General features: G+C 62.7%; 1 protein-coding gene across 2 annotated transcripts; it reads right to left on the bottom strand.

Moving 5' to 3' along the window:
* Positions 1-577: 577 nt before the first annotated feature.
* Positions 578-12,207, bottom strand: FBXL16 (F-box and leucine rich repeat protein 16). Of its 2 annotated transcripts, none has more exons than XM_043561100.1 (6): positions 11,909-12,207; positions 4,723-5,381; positions 3,558-4,066; positions 3,088-3,172; positions 2,672-2,735; positions 578-2,510 (listed from the first exon to the last, which is right to left on the bottom strand). In XM_043561100.1, the coding sequence occupies exons 2-6, from the start codon at positions 5,365-5,367 to the stop codon at positions 2,362-2,364; spliced, it is 1,452 nt and encodes a 483-aa protein (XP_043417035.1). In that variant the 5' UTR covers positions 5,368-5,381; positions 11,909-12,207; the 3' UTR covers positions 578-2,361. The 2 variants fall into 2 exon arrangements, with proteins under 2 accessions (XP_043417035.1, XP_043417034.1); XM_043561099.1 differs by having other exon boundaries at positions 11,914-12,206.
* Positions 12,208-16,164: the final 3,957 nt, after the last annotated feature.

Raw genomic sequence — 16,164 nt, 5'->3', positions numbered from 1 at the left:
CATTCTTTCGTTTACTGGTCATTGCGTGTGGCACACGAGTGTATATCAGGCCGTGTGGCACACGAGTGTATATCAGGCAGGGATCATGCCTGTCTTGGTCTCCACAAACTCCGGTGCCTGACAGATCCTGCTGGTTCACACCACCCCCGGGCAATCGAATGACCCTCTCTGAGCCGTCCTTTCTTTCCTGGTTTTGAGTCCTGTTCGGTCCTTGCTGTACTGTATGATTATAGGACACCCCTGCCCCCCTCTTAACCTCAGTTACCCAATGCACGGAACAGGGCTCATTTTTGCCCTTCTGGAAGGATGGACTAGATTCTAGATATTTTGAGGTTAATCGTCTATGTAATGACTTTGGTATCATTCTCTCCTCCCCAAAGCAATGAAAGCTTAGGGACCATCTGTACTGGTTGCTGCTGTGTTCCCAGTCTGCATAGTGGCACCGACCTCTGCGTGTTGAGAGAACCAGAAAGTGTGATGAGTTGAGCGGTGCACAAGAGTCCAGAGACTTGGGCCACCCTGGGCAGATACACCTTCCCCTGCCATGGTCGGATGACCTAAAAACAACTCAGACACGTGTTTTTACAACTTTTTTAATATATATTTTTATAAACAGGTCACGTGATAAAATAGCACAAGAAACACTTACCAAATATAAGGTTATATCTTCCGCATATACAGGAGAATGAGGTCGTTATGTACAATAAGAAAATGATTTTAGGGGTTGGTTGGTTTTGTTTTGTTTTCCTCTCTCCCCTTAATTTTTCCTCCTACAGTCGTTGGAAATATCACAGCTTCAGTTGCATTAATACTTTGGACAAATGGACAGCTGCCTCCTCCCCACTAGGGAGCCGTGGGGAGGAGGGGCTGAAGAAACTGGCTCCTGACCACCTCAGCCCCGGAGCTTCCTGTGGGCACTCCAGGACAGGGAAATCTTTGGGCTGTTGAACTGTTTCTCTGCTTCAACAGCATCTCTCGCTCTCTCGCTCGCTCTCGCTCTCTCTCTCGCTCGCTCTCTCTCGCTCACTCTCTGGCTCTCTGGAAACTGGTTACTTTCTTCCAACCAGACAGGGGGTGTCCCAAGATTGGGTGTGGGCACTGTATTTCCTGGGGCTCAAGGTTGGGATGGACAGGGGTCCCAGCCCCCTCCTCAGCAATTGCCAAGATGTGCCAGCATCCCCAGGACTTCCGTATGTCTTGGGATTGGACAGAACATGGCGAGAGCCCATTCGGGCAGGCAGAGGTTTGGGGAGCTGGGGAGGGGGTGGGGGCAGCTAGAAAGGAGCCCTCCCTCCTCTGGAGGCTGAGGGTGTGCTGGCCACTGTAAGATTGGAGTTGCTGGCTGGCGCTGATCCTGAGCCTTGGCTGGGGCCCACTTTTCCAGCTTCCCCCCGACAGAGACCTGCCCAGGATAAAGTGTGGCGCTGAGGAGGCTGGGCCTAGCTGGCTACAGGGACTGGTGTGGGGTCCACCCAGGGCTGTTTGCGAGGCCTGCAGGGCCTGAGGGTCGCTCCAGCGTGTGGTCTCTCAAGGTGGTGGTGTCCTGCCCGGGTTGAGGTAAGCTGCAGCCGGCTCGGTTAATGTCGATTACACCAATATCATTGTCAGCCAGGGCTGTCCCTCCCTCAACCCAATTCCACCCCATTCTGGCCCACGGACCCATAGACCTGCCGGTGGGGGATGGGGCGAGCAGGGGCCTGCCTCATACAGTGGCCAGGAAAAGGGGAGGTCTCATGGGGTCAGGCTGGCATGAGGTGGGGGGCACGGGCGGGAGGGACTTGGGCTCCTTGGCGGGCCATGGCTTTGGCGGTGGCCTGTTTCCCCTCGCACCCCTCCGAGGGCCTCAGGCGCGGTGCAGTGGAAGATGCGGGAAGCCCTTGGGGCTCTTCTGGCCCCTGTGTCCTGGGGGACTCAGCTCCCCTCAGTCCCTCCGGGCCCTGCCCGAGATGGGGGGACAGCGGGGAGACAGAGCGGGGTGTGGCGGGGAAGGTGGTAAGGGCGTCGGTCAGGAGAACTCAAAGCGCCCCCTAGGACCGAGCCCCGGCCCCACCCCCCCCACCCCCAGCGGGTGGACGAATGATGGAGGCGGCTGTGGTGCGGTGGAGGGCGGGCGTGCAGTGCGGGCACGAGGGGCATGCACAGAGTCCCCGAGTGTGCGTGCGTGCGTGGGGCTGGGCCCGCCCGCCGCCCCTCCCCGCCCGGGCGGGGCCAGGAGGGGCGCGGGGGCCGGGCGGTCACCAGGTTCGCCCTGCCTCCCGCGCTGGGCCGCAGGCGCGAGGGCTCCCCTGAGGGCAGGGCCGGGAGAAGGCGTCCCGCCCCGGAGCGTGGCGGCTTCCTGCGCCGGGGGCGGGGAGGCCCGCGCTACTCGATGACGAGACAGCGGGGCAGGTGCTGCGAGAAGTACTTGAAGAGCTCGGGGGTGGCCCCGGGGCAGTTGGTCAGCTCCAGTTCCTCCAGCTCCTGCAGCTGCACCAGGCCCGACAGCCCCGTGGTGGTCAGCAGCGGGCAGCCTGCGGCGGGCGGGAGGCGAGGCGGCGGCTGAGTGCGGGGGCCGGCGGAGCTCGCCCGGCGTCTCCCTCCGGACCGGGCCCTGGGACCCGGGGAGTCAGCCCCAGGTATGAATCGGCGCGAGGGACCCGGCAGGGCCAGGTGGGGGCGGGTGGGGTCTCACCTGCCAGAGACAAGAGCCGCAAACTCCTCATGGCCAGGAGGTGCTTCAGCCCGAAGTCCTGCACCTGGGCGGGAGGGGAGGGCAGGGCGGGTTAACGACCTCGGATCGCGCCCTGGTGGGGAGCGGGGGGGCACTTCTAGGGTCAGGCCTTGGGCCTGGAGCTGTTGGAGGCGCGGGGGGGGGGGGCAGGGCTCAAAAAGGGGGTTTCTCGGCCTCCCAAGGAGCCAGGAGGCAGCGGGGGAGTGGCGCTGAGGGTCCCTGGGAGTCCGGGCGCTCGGCCTATGTCGCGCGCTAGGCGTGGAGGGACCCAAACTTCCTCTGACCCTTCCGGGATCAGGGCAGCGGGCTGAGCGGCCGGGAAGGGCCGAGTCCCCCACCTCGGCTCCCCAGTCTTCGGAGGCGAGGAGGGCGGGTACCTGGCAGCACCATCGCAGGTAGAGGCTGCGGAGGGACGACATGGTGGACAAGTAGCTGAGGCCAGTATCCGTGATGCGTACACACCTGTGGGTGCAACAGAGGGGCGCTGCCCACCTTGAAACACCCCGCCCCTCAGCTCCGCCCCTTCCTGCTTTTCCCGGCGTGTCCAGGCCTGAAGCTCCCCTCTGCCGGCACAGATGAGAGCGCTTCCCTTTCCACAGACTCTCCCCAGCCAGGTCCCCCCCAACCCCCACCCTGGTTGCTTGGTGGCACCACCCGTTCCGGGAGGGAGGGGCGGTTCAGCCCCACCCTTGTTACAGGGCCACTCTGGATCCCAGGTTTGTGAGCGCCCGTCATCAACCCACTCCCCATCAGCTACAGGTCGCTCCACTGGTCTAGGCTCTCCGCTCAGAAGGCCCCGCCCCGCCCCCCCTCACCCACTGCCCGGGAGTGGGGGTCTCGCGCGCACCTGTCCAGCACCAGCTCCTCCAGGCGGTGCAGGTCGCAGGCCACGTACTCGAGCGCCATGTCGGTGATGCGCGGGCACCACGAAAGGTCAAGGCTGCGCAGCTTGCGCAGGTTTTCGGCCACGAGCTCGACGCCGTCGTCGGTGACCTTGGAGCAGCCGGAGAGGCTGAGCGCGGTGAGGTTGGGCAGGCTGTGCACCACGTTGACCACGCCGTGGTTGGTGATCTCCCAGCAGGAGAGCAGACGCAGCGTGTGCGTGCTGTGGCCCTGGCGTGCTGTGAAGTAGGCCAGCGCCGTGTCCGTCACGTGGTAGGCCTGCAAGCTCAGCTCGGCCAGGTTGGGCAGCAGCTGCGAGATGGCCGCAATGGCGTCGTCGGCCACGTTGATGCAGTCGCTCACGCTCAGCGAGGTGATCCGGGCGCTCAGGCTGGACCACAGCCCCGCCTCGGTGAAGTCGTTGCAGCCTGACAGCTCCAGGCGCACGACCCCCTGCATCTGCTCCAGCATCACCTGCGGGCAGCAGGGCGTGGTGAGGATGGGGGGGGGCGGGGCGGAAGGAGCCCGATGAGGGGCAGAAAGCAGTGTTCTCGAGTGTAGACGGGTGTAAAACAGGACAAGTGCATGTCACAGTGTGTTTCTCACATCACCACAACATTCTAAGAGAAGAGGCAGAGCACAGGGGGACCTGGGAGCTCAGGGCCTCTCCAGAGCAGGGGCTCCAGAGCACTTGGTGTTAAGGATTTGATGGTTAGAGTCCTGGCCCTGGGGAAGGGGCAGCTTGCACAGCTGCTCCTCTGGCCTGAGCACCTGCTCCCTTGCAGCATCCCCCCCACCCACCCACCCAAGGCTGGCCTCACAGGCATGTAGGGCTCTGAGCTCAGAGGGGGCTCCCACTTGACTGATTGCTTTGATGTTGCTGTCTTGAAATTCTTAACCATCTTTGAACAAGGGACTTGAATTTTCATTTGGATTGGGTCCCCCCAATTATGTAACCAGTCCTGCTTCCCCTCCCCCGGAGACATCCACAGAGCACCAGCACCACCCTCAGCTCCTTTGCTCCTTGTATGCCTGGGGGCACCCTCCCTCCCCCCACCCCCAGCTCATTTGCTGCTGCTTGGCCCTGCCCACCCCACCCCTGTCCCTTCCAGGCCACCGGTGGGGCGCACCTCCAGGCCGGCATCGGTGATGGTGGAGCGCTTGAGGCTCATGGCCTTGACGCCCTTCTTAGAGAGGGAGTAGTTGTCGATGAACTCACAGATGTCCAGGTCGGAGACACCAACCAGGCAGAAGCCCTCAAAACCACGCGCAGCGAAGCCCTGCAGGTTCACAAACTCCTTCTCGCCACCAGGCAACACGTTGTAGAGCTCCTTGGCGTGCAGCACGGGTGTGAGGCCCGCCCAGAACTTGGGCTGGTAGAGCACACGCCGCCAGGCCTTGCACACCTGGGCCAGCACGCACTTCTCACAGGCTGAGAAGTACCAGAAGAGGCCATTGAGGATCTTTTCATCTGTGGCCAGTGGTGGCCGCTCCACTGGGGGCCCAGGAACTGGGACTGAGGCTGGTCCACCAAGGGGGAGCCCTGCTGGGGGGCACAGGCCCCCAGCTAGGGCAGCCCGTGGCAGTGGGGCAGCCAGGCTGGGTGGTGGGAGGGTGGGTGGGGGTGGTGGCTGGCAGGGCCGGTTCTTGGCAGCTGGTGTGCCCTTGGTGATACTGGCTGCACCCAGGCCGTTGGGCTGGCCCGGCAGCTTTACCAGGCCGTTTCGAGGCAAGCATGGAGGCTTGGGGTCGCCGTCCACACCCGGGCTCGACATCTTCCTCGCTCGATCTGCAGACAGGGTCCAGGATGGGGTAATGAGTCTCCTGCTGCAGCAGGGCTGGGCTCCTTCCCATCCCAGGGCATCTCCTCCCCTGGCACTCCCAGAACCACCCAACAGAAAGGATCCGAATCCAAGTCCCTCCTTCCCCGACCGTGAGATCAGGGCTGTTCATGACTATGACACTCCCTGAGCACCTACTATGCGCACTGAGCTCAACCAGTACTCACATCTTTTTGACAGCTAGGTACTATGGTTCTCGTTTTAAAGATGAGAGAAGAGAGGCAGCGACAGACAGACACTTGCCTGGGACTGCTCCCTTCACCTTTACTATCCTGATGCCCAACATCAGTGTTTGCCAGGCCTACCTCTACCCGGGTAGGAACTGGGAGACCGAGGGAGCTGGTGTGGGGTGGCCTCTGCATCTCCACTGTGGGGTTCCAGCATGCCTCTGAGGAGTGGTTCCAGGACCCTGTCTGAGACTCACACACCAGCCCCTGAAAATGTCAGTGCCTACTGGAGGTTCTGTGGTTCATAATCTACCCAAAAGAAAGGGCGAGGTTTACTCTGATGCCAGCACAATGATCCCTGGACACATACTGTCCTGTAATCCTCCATCTAACCCGTTGAGGATCGTACTATGATGATTGTGCCCATTGTTACAGATGAGGAAAATAAAGCAGCATGAACTGTTTGCCCAAGGTCACAGTAAGTGGTGGAGTCGAGGCTTGGACTAGGGCTGGCCGTGGAAGCATATTTGTAGAGAGTTCCTCATAGGGTGGGACTGAAGCCACCCCCCCAATGCGCCCCCCCCCACCAGGGCTCTGAGGTTGTGAATGGGTGGCAGATGGCTTTGAGCACAGATAGCCCTGGAGAGAGGGGCAGGGGGACCCTCACAGTACCACCATCTGCTCCACATTCCAGATCTTCTCTTGCCCACCCCCACTCTAGACATCCCATGGAAAGGCAGTGCACCCAGTGGTTCAGGCACACAAGCTCTGGGGTCACACACCCTGGCTCTGTGGCCTCAGTGAGGCACTTTTCTCTGAGACTCACTTGCCTTACTTTTGAGCCTGAGAAAGGATGATACACCCCCACAGGACAACATGTGAAAAGGGCTAAGCATAGTGTATGGCCCACAGTCAGCATTTGGAAAGTGGTGAGGAAGTTGCTTCTGGACCCCATGGCTGGCCTGAGGGGAAGGGGTAAGGAGCCATTAGGAGGGAGGGAAGTGAGCCACCCTGCCCGGCTCTACCCAGCACCATGCCTCCACTGGCTTCGAAGCCCTGGACAGGACAACCCTTGCTGGACTTCCACATCTGTGGAGGGGTTGCTGACCTGGGCTGGGACCAGGGGTCTATGGGAACACATGGCCTCATGGCTACCAACTCAGCTTTGGGTCGAAAGGCCTTCTTGCTCTGACAGCCATGAGCCCCCAGCCTGGCAGTCCACATCAGGCCCACCCTCCCCAGGAGAGGCTCCCCAACCTTGGCTGTCCCTTTACTGTAGCTCATGACCAGATAGTAGCAGCCTCACACTGGATAAAACACGACATTCATAACAACGTCTGCCGAATGTCCACTAGCTTCATGTCAGCCCCGTGTGTGTTGGGGCGGGGGGCGGGGGGAGCAGCCTGACACGAGGGCTGCCCCAGATCTCTTAAAACCAGTATGTGATGAGGAGACCGTTGTGGATCAGAAGTGCCTCAGGGAGGGACAGGGTGAAGCCCACGACTGGCCGCCCACTCCTGGGACCAGAGGAGAGGCTGTCCTGTCGTCCTGTCGACTCCCTCCTGTGGGCTGTGCTGGGTTCAGAGAGGCAGCCCCAGCCTGAATACCTTCTGTGTCCCCGGTGCCGGGCGCCAGGATCTCAGGGCTCAGGGCGCGCCGCCCACCCGGCCTCCGCCGCTTCCCGCAGACCAAGCGCGGCTGGCTCGGCCCCGGACCGCAGCACCATGGACAGCGCCCCTCCAGCCGCTGTGCGCGTGCTCGGAGGCCAGGCCCCGGCGGGCTCCACCGCGGACAGCGGCTGGTGGGGGTGGGGAGGGGGGCCGGCCCCGGCAAACCCAGCTCAGCAGGCGACGGGGCGGGGCGAGAAGCCGCCCGCTCCGCCAAGATCCGGAGGAGGCGGCGGAGGTGGCACCAGGGGAGAAATAACTCAAGAGCAGTGCCGATTTAGGTTAAAGATGCTCCCAGCCACGGGTGTGCACGTGGAGTGCCTGAGTTGGTGGTGGGGGGCAGGGTGCACGTGGATGCCCCGGGCATCTGCAGGGCTCTTCCCCCACCCCCCCATCCACCCCACTGGAGCTCACATTTGCACGCGCCCACAGTCCCATCCCCTCTTCAGGCCTCAGGGTGGAGCTGGTGAAAACAGCCAGCGGGTGAAGAGAGCCCACGGGAGGGAGGGGCCAGGTCGAGGATGGCCTCCGCCTGGGGGTGGGGGTGTCCGAGGCCTGGCTGCCCCTTATCTCACACTCACATCCCTGGCCAGAAGGCACTGCCCTGCCTGCCAGTGGGTCAGCCCTTCTGCCGTGCCTTCGCCTGGAGCTGCCTCTCGGCGGAAGCAGCTCTGAGCTCCTGACCTTGTCCATGGTCCTGCTGGGCTCCACCTGCACACTCCAGCCTCACTGACCCAGCCTGACAATCCTTGCTCTGTGTGTGGCTCAAAACTGGAAACAGCCACAGCTTGGCCCAGGGGTCAGGGCTTTAGGAGAGAACCGAGCTTGCGGTCAGAGATGAGTCTTCCTGTCAGTTAGGCAGGGGGTCTCTTGCAGGGGGCTGGGACAAGTGGCCCTCTGCCTGGTCCCACCCACCCAGCCAGATGGGCTGCGAGACCCCAACCTCTTTGGTACTTGTTCCTGTCCCTACTGCATGCACTGGGGCTCAGAGGACCTGCCTGGAGTTTCTAGTCAGGATGGTGTAGGGGCAGTGGCCAGTCTTATGTGGTCTGCCTCCTCCTTTAGAACTAAGCACTAGGAGCTAACGCTAGGAAAAGAGGCGTTTTAAAAAGATGGCCAAACTTGCACTATTCTCAGCCTCAGCCCCTGGTGTCTTGTGCCTCCGTGTGGAGCGGAATTCTGGAGGAGGTCCTCCTGGGATAGGCTGCGGGGGCTCCAGGTTCCTGGGAGGACTCCAGAACTTGGTGGCTCCCAGGCCGACAGTCTCCAGATGCCCACGCTGAGGCTCTGAAAGGAACTGCTTCTTTTGCGGCCAAGTCACTGGGCCCTGAGACCTAGCAAGTCCACCTTACAGCCTCGCCTCTGGTTCCTCCCCAGCCATGGCCCTACAGTCCAGCCAGACCCCCTGTTCTGTATTCCTCATCCCCTCCCAGGGCACATGATGGGCCCCCTGCTTGCTCAGTCGGCCTCCCCACTTCTTAACCCTGCCAGCTCCTTATCCTCCATCCTTCAGTGTGAGCACCACCCCGGTCTCCCCCTGCGGGACTCCCCAGCCCTGAAAAAAAGCATCTCCAGGGTCTCAGTCATTACTGTTCATCCATCTGTCTCTTCCCTTGGCTGGGGACTTCTTGAAGACAGGCAGCACCATGACTGAGTGGCCTCTGAGTGCTGGCTGAATGAATGAATGAATGAATGAATGAATGAATGAATGAATAATGGCAGTCAGCAGGGTCATGCAGAAAGGGATATGGCTGCCAGATGCCCAGGAGGCTTGATGGAAGACAGGCCAGATGAAGAAGAGGGCAGTGGATGGTAGGGGAGCTGCTTGTAGCTCAGTTTGTTAATCCCGGTTGTAGCAGAGGCCACTGTCCACAGTGAGGGCAGCCACTGGGTTGGGTTGGTGCCAGAGTCTCTGAGAAGGCGCCCAAGACCCTGGGGCTTAGGGTGGGCCTTGCAATTATTCAGGCCCATGGGAAGAGGATGGCTCACATCTCTTTTTTGGCTGAGTCCCCACTATGGGAGCTGCAGGGTTAAGGAGGCTGCTTGCGCATCCCTCATAATCTGGCCAGATCCAGGGAGAGGGGACAGGAGCCACCAGAAGGGAGGGAGGAGCTGGTCCTGCCCTGCTCTTCCCAGTGCCACTCTTCTATTGCTGGTCTGAGCCCTTCACACACTGCCTGACCAGGTGTGGGGAAAGTGGGGCTCAGAGACTGAATTTTCAAAAGGTGCACAAAGCTGGGATTTGACCCCAGTTTGTCTGACCTCCAAAGACCAAGCTAGGCATTGAGGTCCAGATGGTGACCCTGGGCCCTCAGCTGGTCTGCCGCTGGCCAGGTGCACTTCCTGAGGCCTCTTCCTCTGCCCTGTTCTGCTTCTCCTGTCCCCTGTGTCCTCCCAGCCTGTGACCTTAGGCTAGTGGTCTCCCCCAGCATTGTCTCTGTCATGCCCCTGCTCTCTCTCCAGAGGCTGCAAGCTGCAGGACTCTCTTCTTTTGGACTGCTCGTGCCTAGGAAACCCTCCACTCCTCATGGCCCCCAACTCCGAGATCTCTTCCTTCATCCCTGATACTCTGACACAGCCCACTGTGAATGCTGGAGGGGTCTGGCCCTGATAGGACCTGCACTGACCAATTCTCCTGGCCCACTGAGGCCCATGGAGCTGGGCAGGGTGTGGGTAGCCAGAAAAATTCACATCGGGTCGATCTGCAGTGACATCCCCAGGGACTGGGGTGACAACCAGCTTGGGATTGGGGACACAGTGCGGGCTGACAAACTCCATGACAAGCCCCGTGACTCAGGCACATTCACATCCCTGTCACTTTGCACATGTGCCAGGCAGCACTCCCTTCCCGCCCCCAGCCCAGGGATGCTTCTGGGGTACAGGCTGCCCCACCCGTGCCCCGGGGGCTCCAGGAAGTGAGCACATGGCTTCAAAAGAGACCCAATCGGTGCTTCATCAGACCCAGTCCTGCGGTCAAGCTCAAGACAGCTTGGCCATGTGGGACTGGGCACCTTGGGGAACGGGCTTGGGCTCCACGCCTCATCTTGGCTCTTTTGCTCTGGAGGATGAGCCCCCCAGTGCCTAGACTGGGGGCATCTAGTGTCTGCCTCTTTGGGTGGCTGTCTCAAACCCTCCCCCTCTTCCCCACCAAGTGAAGCGATGGGGTCCAAGCCCACCCTCTGTGACTGGTCTGGCTGCGGCTCCAACCTGCCAGTGGTGGGGAAGGTTCTGAACCACCCACTTACCCCACAGAGCCTTCCTTCACTGCCACCTCCACTCTTCCCCTCTGAGGCATGGCAGCGAGCACCCACGTGTGACAAGATGGGGCTGCAGGCAGCCGAGCAGGGCCCTACCTTGGGGTGAGATATCTCCCTGGCTCTCAGCAGCGCAGGCTTCCTGGGCCAAGGCCAGCAGTCTCGAGGGCCCCAGGTGACCCTACCTCAGGGCTAATTGTGTCCTTCCATTGGGAGAGAGGACTCACTGAAGTGCCCTGGAAGTGGGTGTGAACTGGAGGGTAGCGCCTGTCCAGAGAGCCTGCTCAGCATCAGGGGTACTTATAGGCCTGGCCCAAGTGAGAGGTGGCTGAGGAGGAGGGGAGCCAAGTAGCGGAGACGGCGGGCCCTTGGGGCCTGAACAGTCTGCCCTGCACTGCCCACGTTTATGACCGGGTTTGGATCTCCCTTGTCCCCATAGCTCCTGGTCCAGACCTGTGGCCACCTCCTGCCAGGCCAGCGAGTCTCCATCAAGCCTTTGCCCTCTCAGGGACCCAGCCCAGGCCTCCGCTCAAAGGCGTTGGCTGAAAGAAGGGGCCTGGGAGGTGGTGGGTACCGGGAAGGGACTGACCGAGTGGGCAGGTGAAGCGGCATCCGCCATCTGTTCTCTGTTTGGAGGGAAGGCTTCCTGTGCAGAGGCCGGGAGGGGCTGGAGGAGTGGCCACTGGGCCGTGGGCTCCCTGAGGCTCCAACAGCTAGGCCTGCTTTCCTTCTGGGGTGATGGATGGGGGACTCTCTCCCCTGAAATCCCGGGAGGCCAGACCCCTGCCCTAGCAAGTCTCAGAGTGCCCGGTTTCCCTTCTGGGGCCGTCCAACCTTGGCCAAGGCTCGACCCCTCCTCCAGGACCAGGCACGTGGCCAGCCTCCTCCTTTCCCCTCATCCTCCTGCTGTGGCGGCAGCTCCACACAGGCCCAGGTGTCCAGGGAAGACTGGGCCCCCGCCATGCATCCACATGGCTCCTGGAGTGGAACTGTGTCTAACACCTGTCTCATAGGCCCAGGGGCTCGTGGTGCTGGGAGGGAAGCTCAGAGCTCAAAGGAGGTCCAGGATCTCACCCAGCCACACCGGCTGGGGGCCTGCAGTTCTGCTTCCACCGAGATATGGTCGGGCGGCACCGGCCCACAGCCCTGGTCCAGTGGCTGTGGGGAGCGTGCTTCAACCAGGCAGCCTCTGGGGTCAGGAGCCCTGGGAGGGCCTGTCAGGACCACAGGCTCAGTGGCCTCCGCCTGGGAAGCGGCCGCGCGTATGTGAGACCCTGGGGGTGTTGGCGGCCCTGTCCGAAGCCCCCTCCCCCCTCCTCATTGTGGCCGCCGCGATGGCGTGGCCTGGCCCCTTCCCCGGCTCCACAACCTGGCCCGGTGCACACACCTTACCTCGGCCCGGGCACCTGGCTCATGCCACGCTGTCCGCCGGGCGTCTTCTCGTCATGGGGAGCCCGGCATGGGCGCTGGCGAAGCGGGGAGGCGGCCGAGGTGCTGGCCTGGCCGGCAGGGCCCAGCCGCGCCCCGCGCCCCGGCCTGGCCGGCCCCCTCGGCCGCGCCCGGAGAGGAGCTCCCCGGTGGGAGAGGATCGGCTGCCCGAGCCTCCCACCGGGGAGGCTGAGGCAGTGCCCAGATAAATAAGGCCGCTTTGCAGGGAGCCGGGCGGGCGCCTCCTCCCTCCCCGCGCCCTCCTCCCCGCGCTCCTCCGCGGCCGCCGGCGGCGCCGCGCGCGCCCCCCGCCCGGCTCTACACGCCGCGCCCTCGCGCGCTCCCGGCGCCGGGAGCCAATCCGGTTGGCGAGCCCGGGCGGGGGCGCCGAGGATGCCGAGCCCCGCCCCGCCCGCCGCGCCCTGCCGCGCGCCCACGGGCACGCGCCGGCCCGGCGGCACCCCTGCCCCTCCGCCTCGGGCTCCCGCACAACAGCAGACCCGCGCGCACGGCGGGGCGGGGCGGGGCGGGCAGGGCGCGCAGCCCGAGAGCCGCCTGCCCGGGGAGAGCCCTGCCTGCGCGGAGACCTGCGGGGGGAGAGGACTCGAGCTCTTTGGCGCCGGCGGTTGGCTCGGGGGTACGTGGTCCCGCGCAGACAGGTGCCGGCCCCACGCGTCCCGACCCTGGGATGCCACCTTCGAGGGCAAGGACGGTGCCCCCCTCCCCCTCCCAGCCCTTCCTGCGGAGCGGAGCGGGCGGCCAAGCCCCCTTCATGGCCCCCACGTCTCCGGCGCACCTGCTGGGTGCCAAGTCCAGAACCCCCCGCAGCGGGGACGCCCCCTCTCCCGCAGAGCCGAGAAACAAGTGACCACCAGATCATTACAAGGGAGTGACAAGCGCGATGAAATTTCAAGAGGGCCACGTGACAGTAACCGCGGGAGGGGGCTGGAGGCGTCGCTCCTGAGCACAGGACACTTGACAGGCGACCCCAAGGATGGCAGGGTGGGCGAAGTTACCCCGGAAGGGGTGTGCACGGGTTTTTGGGTTTTGAGGACTTGAGCCTGGCGAGCCCGCTCTGGAACCCATTGGAGGCGGGTGTTGGTAATGGCCGCTGTGTAGGGACCAGGCTGGGAGAGGGGCCCGGGTGGGATGCAGAGGGAGGGTGTGCAGGACTCTGTTCCGGCTTCCCAGCAGGCTCAGAGCAGAGAATGGAGGCTAATGGTGACCATCCCGGACCCCATCCCGGGGAGCAGAGACTGGGGAGGGATCAGGTGTGGGGAGAGCAGAGAGGGGTCTTCATATTAGGGGAGGAGCCTTAAGGCCAAGAGGGAAGGCCCTGGAGGGGGAGAGGGAAATGAAGACAGCTGGTGTTCGCAGCGTTGGGTGGGAAGCCGGACCCAGTGGGGCTGCTGTGAGGTGGGGGCAGCTGCAGGGGGGGAGCCTAGCTGTTTGCGAGCTGGAGCGCTGCTTTTGCTGTGTGCAGGGCCCTGGATCCGGTTTCTGAGGCTGGGGTGACGGCGGCTTTCCCGTGTGGCAGGGGCTCAAGAATCAGTGTCTTGCCTTTGTGCTAATTCTGGTCAAAGCAGAGAGCTTGGCACAGGCAGTCAGAATAGGACGCGTGCAGACCTCTGGGGTGACTGAGTGCTGTCACCCACAGGGTCGCCCCTGGTGTGCAAGTCCAGCGGGCTGGCCTTCCAGTTCATCCTCCACCCCATGGGGGCCCCGGTGTGGAGGGTGCGTGACCGTGACCTGGAGGACAGGGTTTGACCTCCTGCTTCCAGGAGGTGCCAGGACCTCATGCAGAGAGCAAGTTCCGCCCTCAGCGGGGCCTCAGAAGACTCCCTGCCTTGGAAGGATCTGAGCGAAGAAAAATATTTATTCGGAGGGATGTGAAATACCGTTGTACAAGCCTGCCTCCCGAATACCAGTGGGTTCTGCTCCCTCCTCCACCTCTTTCACCCTCCCCGTCCAGCCGGCTGCTCTCCTCCGTGGCTGATGGCGGCCACTGTTCTCCCCGTGGTGCAGGGGACTCAGCCCCATCCTCCTAGGGCTCTGTCTGCTCCGCTGCAGCCCCAAAACCCCGCGTCTCCAGCACCGCCGGCCCCCAGCTGTGCCCTATACCTGGCCCCTTGCTCTTGGAGCTGTGGCCACACTGGCCTTCCTCCAGGGCCACAGTGCTCCCCTATGGTGTCCCATAGGGGACACCCCGTCCCATGGAGCACTCCTCGCCTGGAGCATTTCTCACCTACAGCAGCACATCACCTAAAATACTCCCTCCCCTGGAGCACCTCCCTCATCTGGAACACTCCTCACCTGGACCACCCCCTTAGCTGGAGCACCTCTCACCTAGAGCATCACATCACCTGAAATACTCCCTCCTCTGGAGCATCTGCATCCCCTGGAGCACTCCTTGGGCTGGTGCATGAGCACAGAGGAGTCTCCCCAGTCCAGGCTGCTGGAGGTTTCTGGTTGTTTAGTCCCCGGAGGGTGAGGAGTGAAGGCTGTTGGTGCATCCCACCCTGAGACCTTTCTATGAGACGGGGAGAAGGGTCACATCAGGGGTTGGGGCTGCCCACGATGCGGTCACTCCTCATGGCTGGCCTGGGGTTCCTTACAGGAGGTCCTCAGGCAGTTCCTTGTGGGGGCTCTGGGTACATGTGTCCTGGAGCCACCTGCCTGGCCCAAATCCTCCCGTCCGTGGTGGTGGTAGTGGGGGGGGGGGATCAGGCAAGTATTTCCCCTCCTGGGAAATAGGTGTGGGGTCCAAGGGGGTGCCCTGAAGGTCAGCACGGCAGCTAGCACAGCCCAGGCTGTGAGAGCCCCATGCCCGATTGTAATTCGGCTGGCTCTGAAGCTTCTTGCTATGGAGCCATGGGGCACACTTTCCGCCTCTGTCCCCCCCCCCCCCGCCCTCCCTCCCGTGCCCCAGCGCCCGGGGAGGGGCCGTGAGGGGCAGAGTTGTGTGTTCCGCCGTCCTCACCACTCCACTGCTGGAATGGGCGCCCACAGGAGTGAGAACCTCAAAGCCTGGTGTGGCCACGGTGGCTGTGGGCATCAGGGGGTGGGCCCCTTTGCTGCCTTCTGCTCCCAGCCTTTCCTCCTCTTGGGACCCAGCCGCCTGCCAGGGGCAGAGGGGCGGAGCAACAGGGCTGAGCATGACTCAGGGCCCAGCTGTCACCACGGCAACCCTGTCGCCTAGCAATGGCGGTCTCCCAGTAACGGTCGTCTCCTAGCAATGAGATATTTTCCTGGGCCCTGGCTGGAGCCTGGCAGTTATTTTTAGCTCAGCTGCAAGTCAATCTGCAGCTGCATTTTTGGCCCCTCCAGAAGATACAAGGTGTGTGTGTGTGTGGGGGGGGTGGATTTCTTGTCAAGGGGAAGAAAACATCCCCATGACAGAAACCTTGCTGTCGAGGGTCTCCAGATGCAGCATCCATAGGTGGGCAAGGCCAGATTCTGCTGGGGGTGAGGGTCAGGGAAATGGGGTGCTGGCAAAGGGGAGCCAGAAGAGTCAGCAGATATGACCATTTCCCTGATGGGGTCTCTGGGCAGGCTGGTCACTCCAGCACCTTGGGAGACCTTGGGTCAAGCTGGGTAGGGGCAATCCAGGCCAGTGCTCATGGTGGATGCCATCAGAACACATCACCGGGGGGTCCGGGTTCTGGTAGGCTCCTGGCACCCCCTGGCATTCAGCTTGGGAACTGTCTCTGCTGTCCCCAGCCTCTAGCCCCACCCCAGAGGGGCAGCACATCCAGGTGGGCCTAGCTGCAAGGGTCTGGATGACCACAGGTCCAGCTGGGGACTCAGGCAGGGCTGGCCTCTGCTCGGGCCGCACCTCTCCTTCTCCCCCACTTTTGCTGAAGTGAGAGCCCAGGCGAGTCTTGTGAGAGTGAAAGAACTTGACCTCTCTGTCTGGGCTTTCTTACTCCGGGGCCCTGTTCACTGTCCCCTCCAGGCCAAGTGCAGGCCCTTCTGTACCTGATGGGCCTGGGACTGGCCCTGCACTCCTCCAACTCGCCACCTTCCTGGTTCCCGGTCTGTCCTGGGCTCCACACTGTCCTTGAGGCATTCCCCCTGTTTCTCGGACCTGCCGCTCCCCCAGGTCTTTGACCAGCTCAGCCCCTGCCTTGGTCATGAGGGTTCCTTGCCTGTGCCCCCAGGGCTGGGGCTTCCTGTCAGGCGCCCATTGTCCTGTGGGGCTGACCCCCTGCTTGA

The sequence above is a fragment of the Prionailurus bengalensis genome, chromosome E3 (assembly GCF_016509475.1).
Source record: "Prionailurus bengalensis isolate Pbe53 chromosome E3, Fcat_Pben_1.1_paternal_pri, whole genome shotgun sequence".
Lineage (NCBI taxonomy): Eukaryota > Metazoa > Chordata > Mammalia > Carnivora > Felidae > Prionailurus > Prionailurus bengalensis.
The sequence above is the reverse complement of the archived record's forward strand: the minus strand, read 5'-3'. Positions and strand labels throughout refer to the sequence as shown.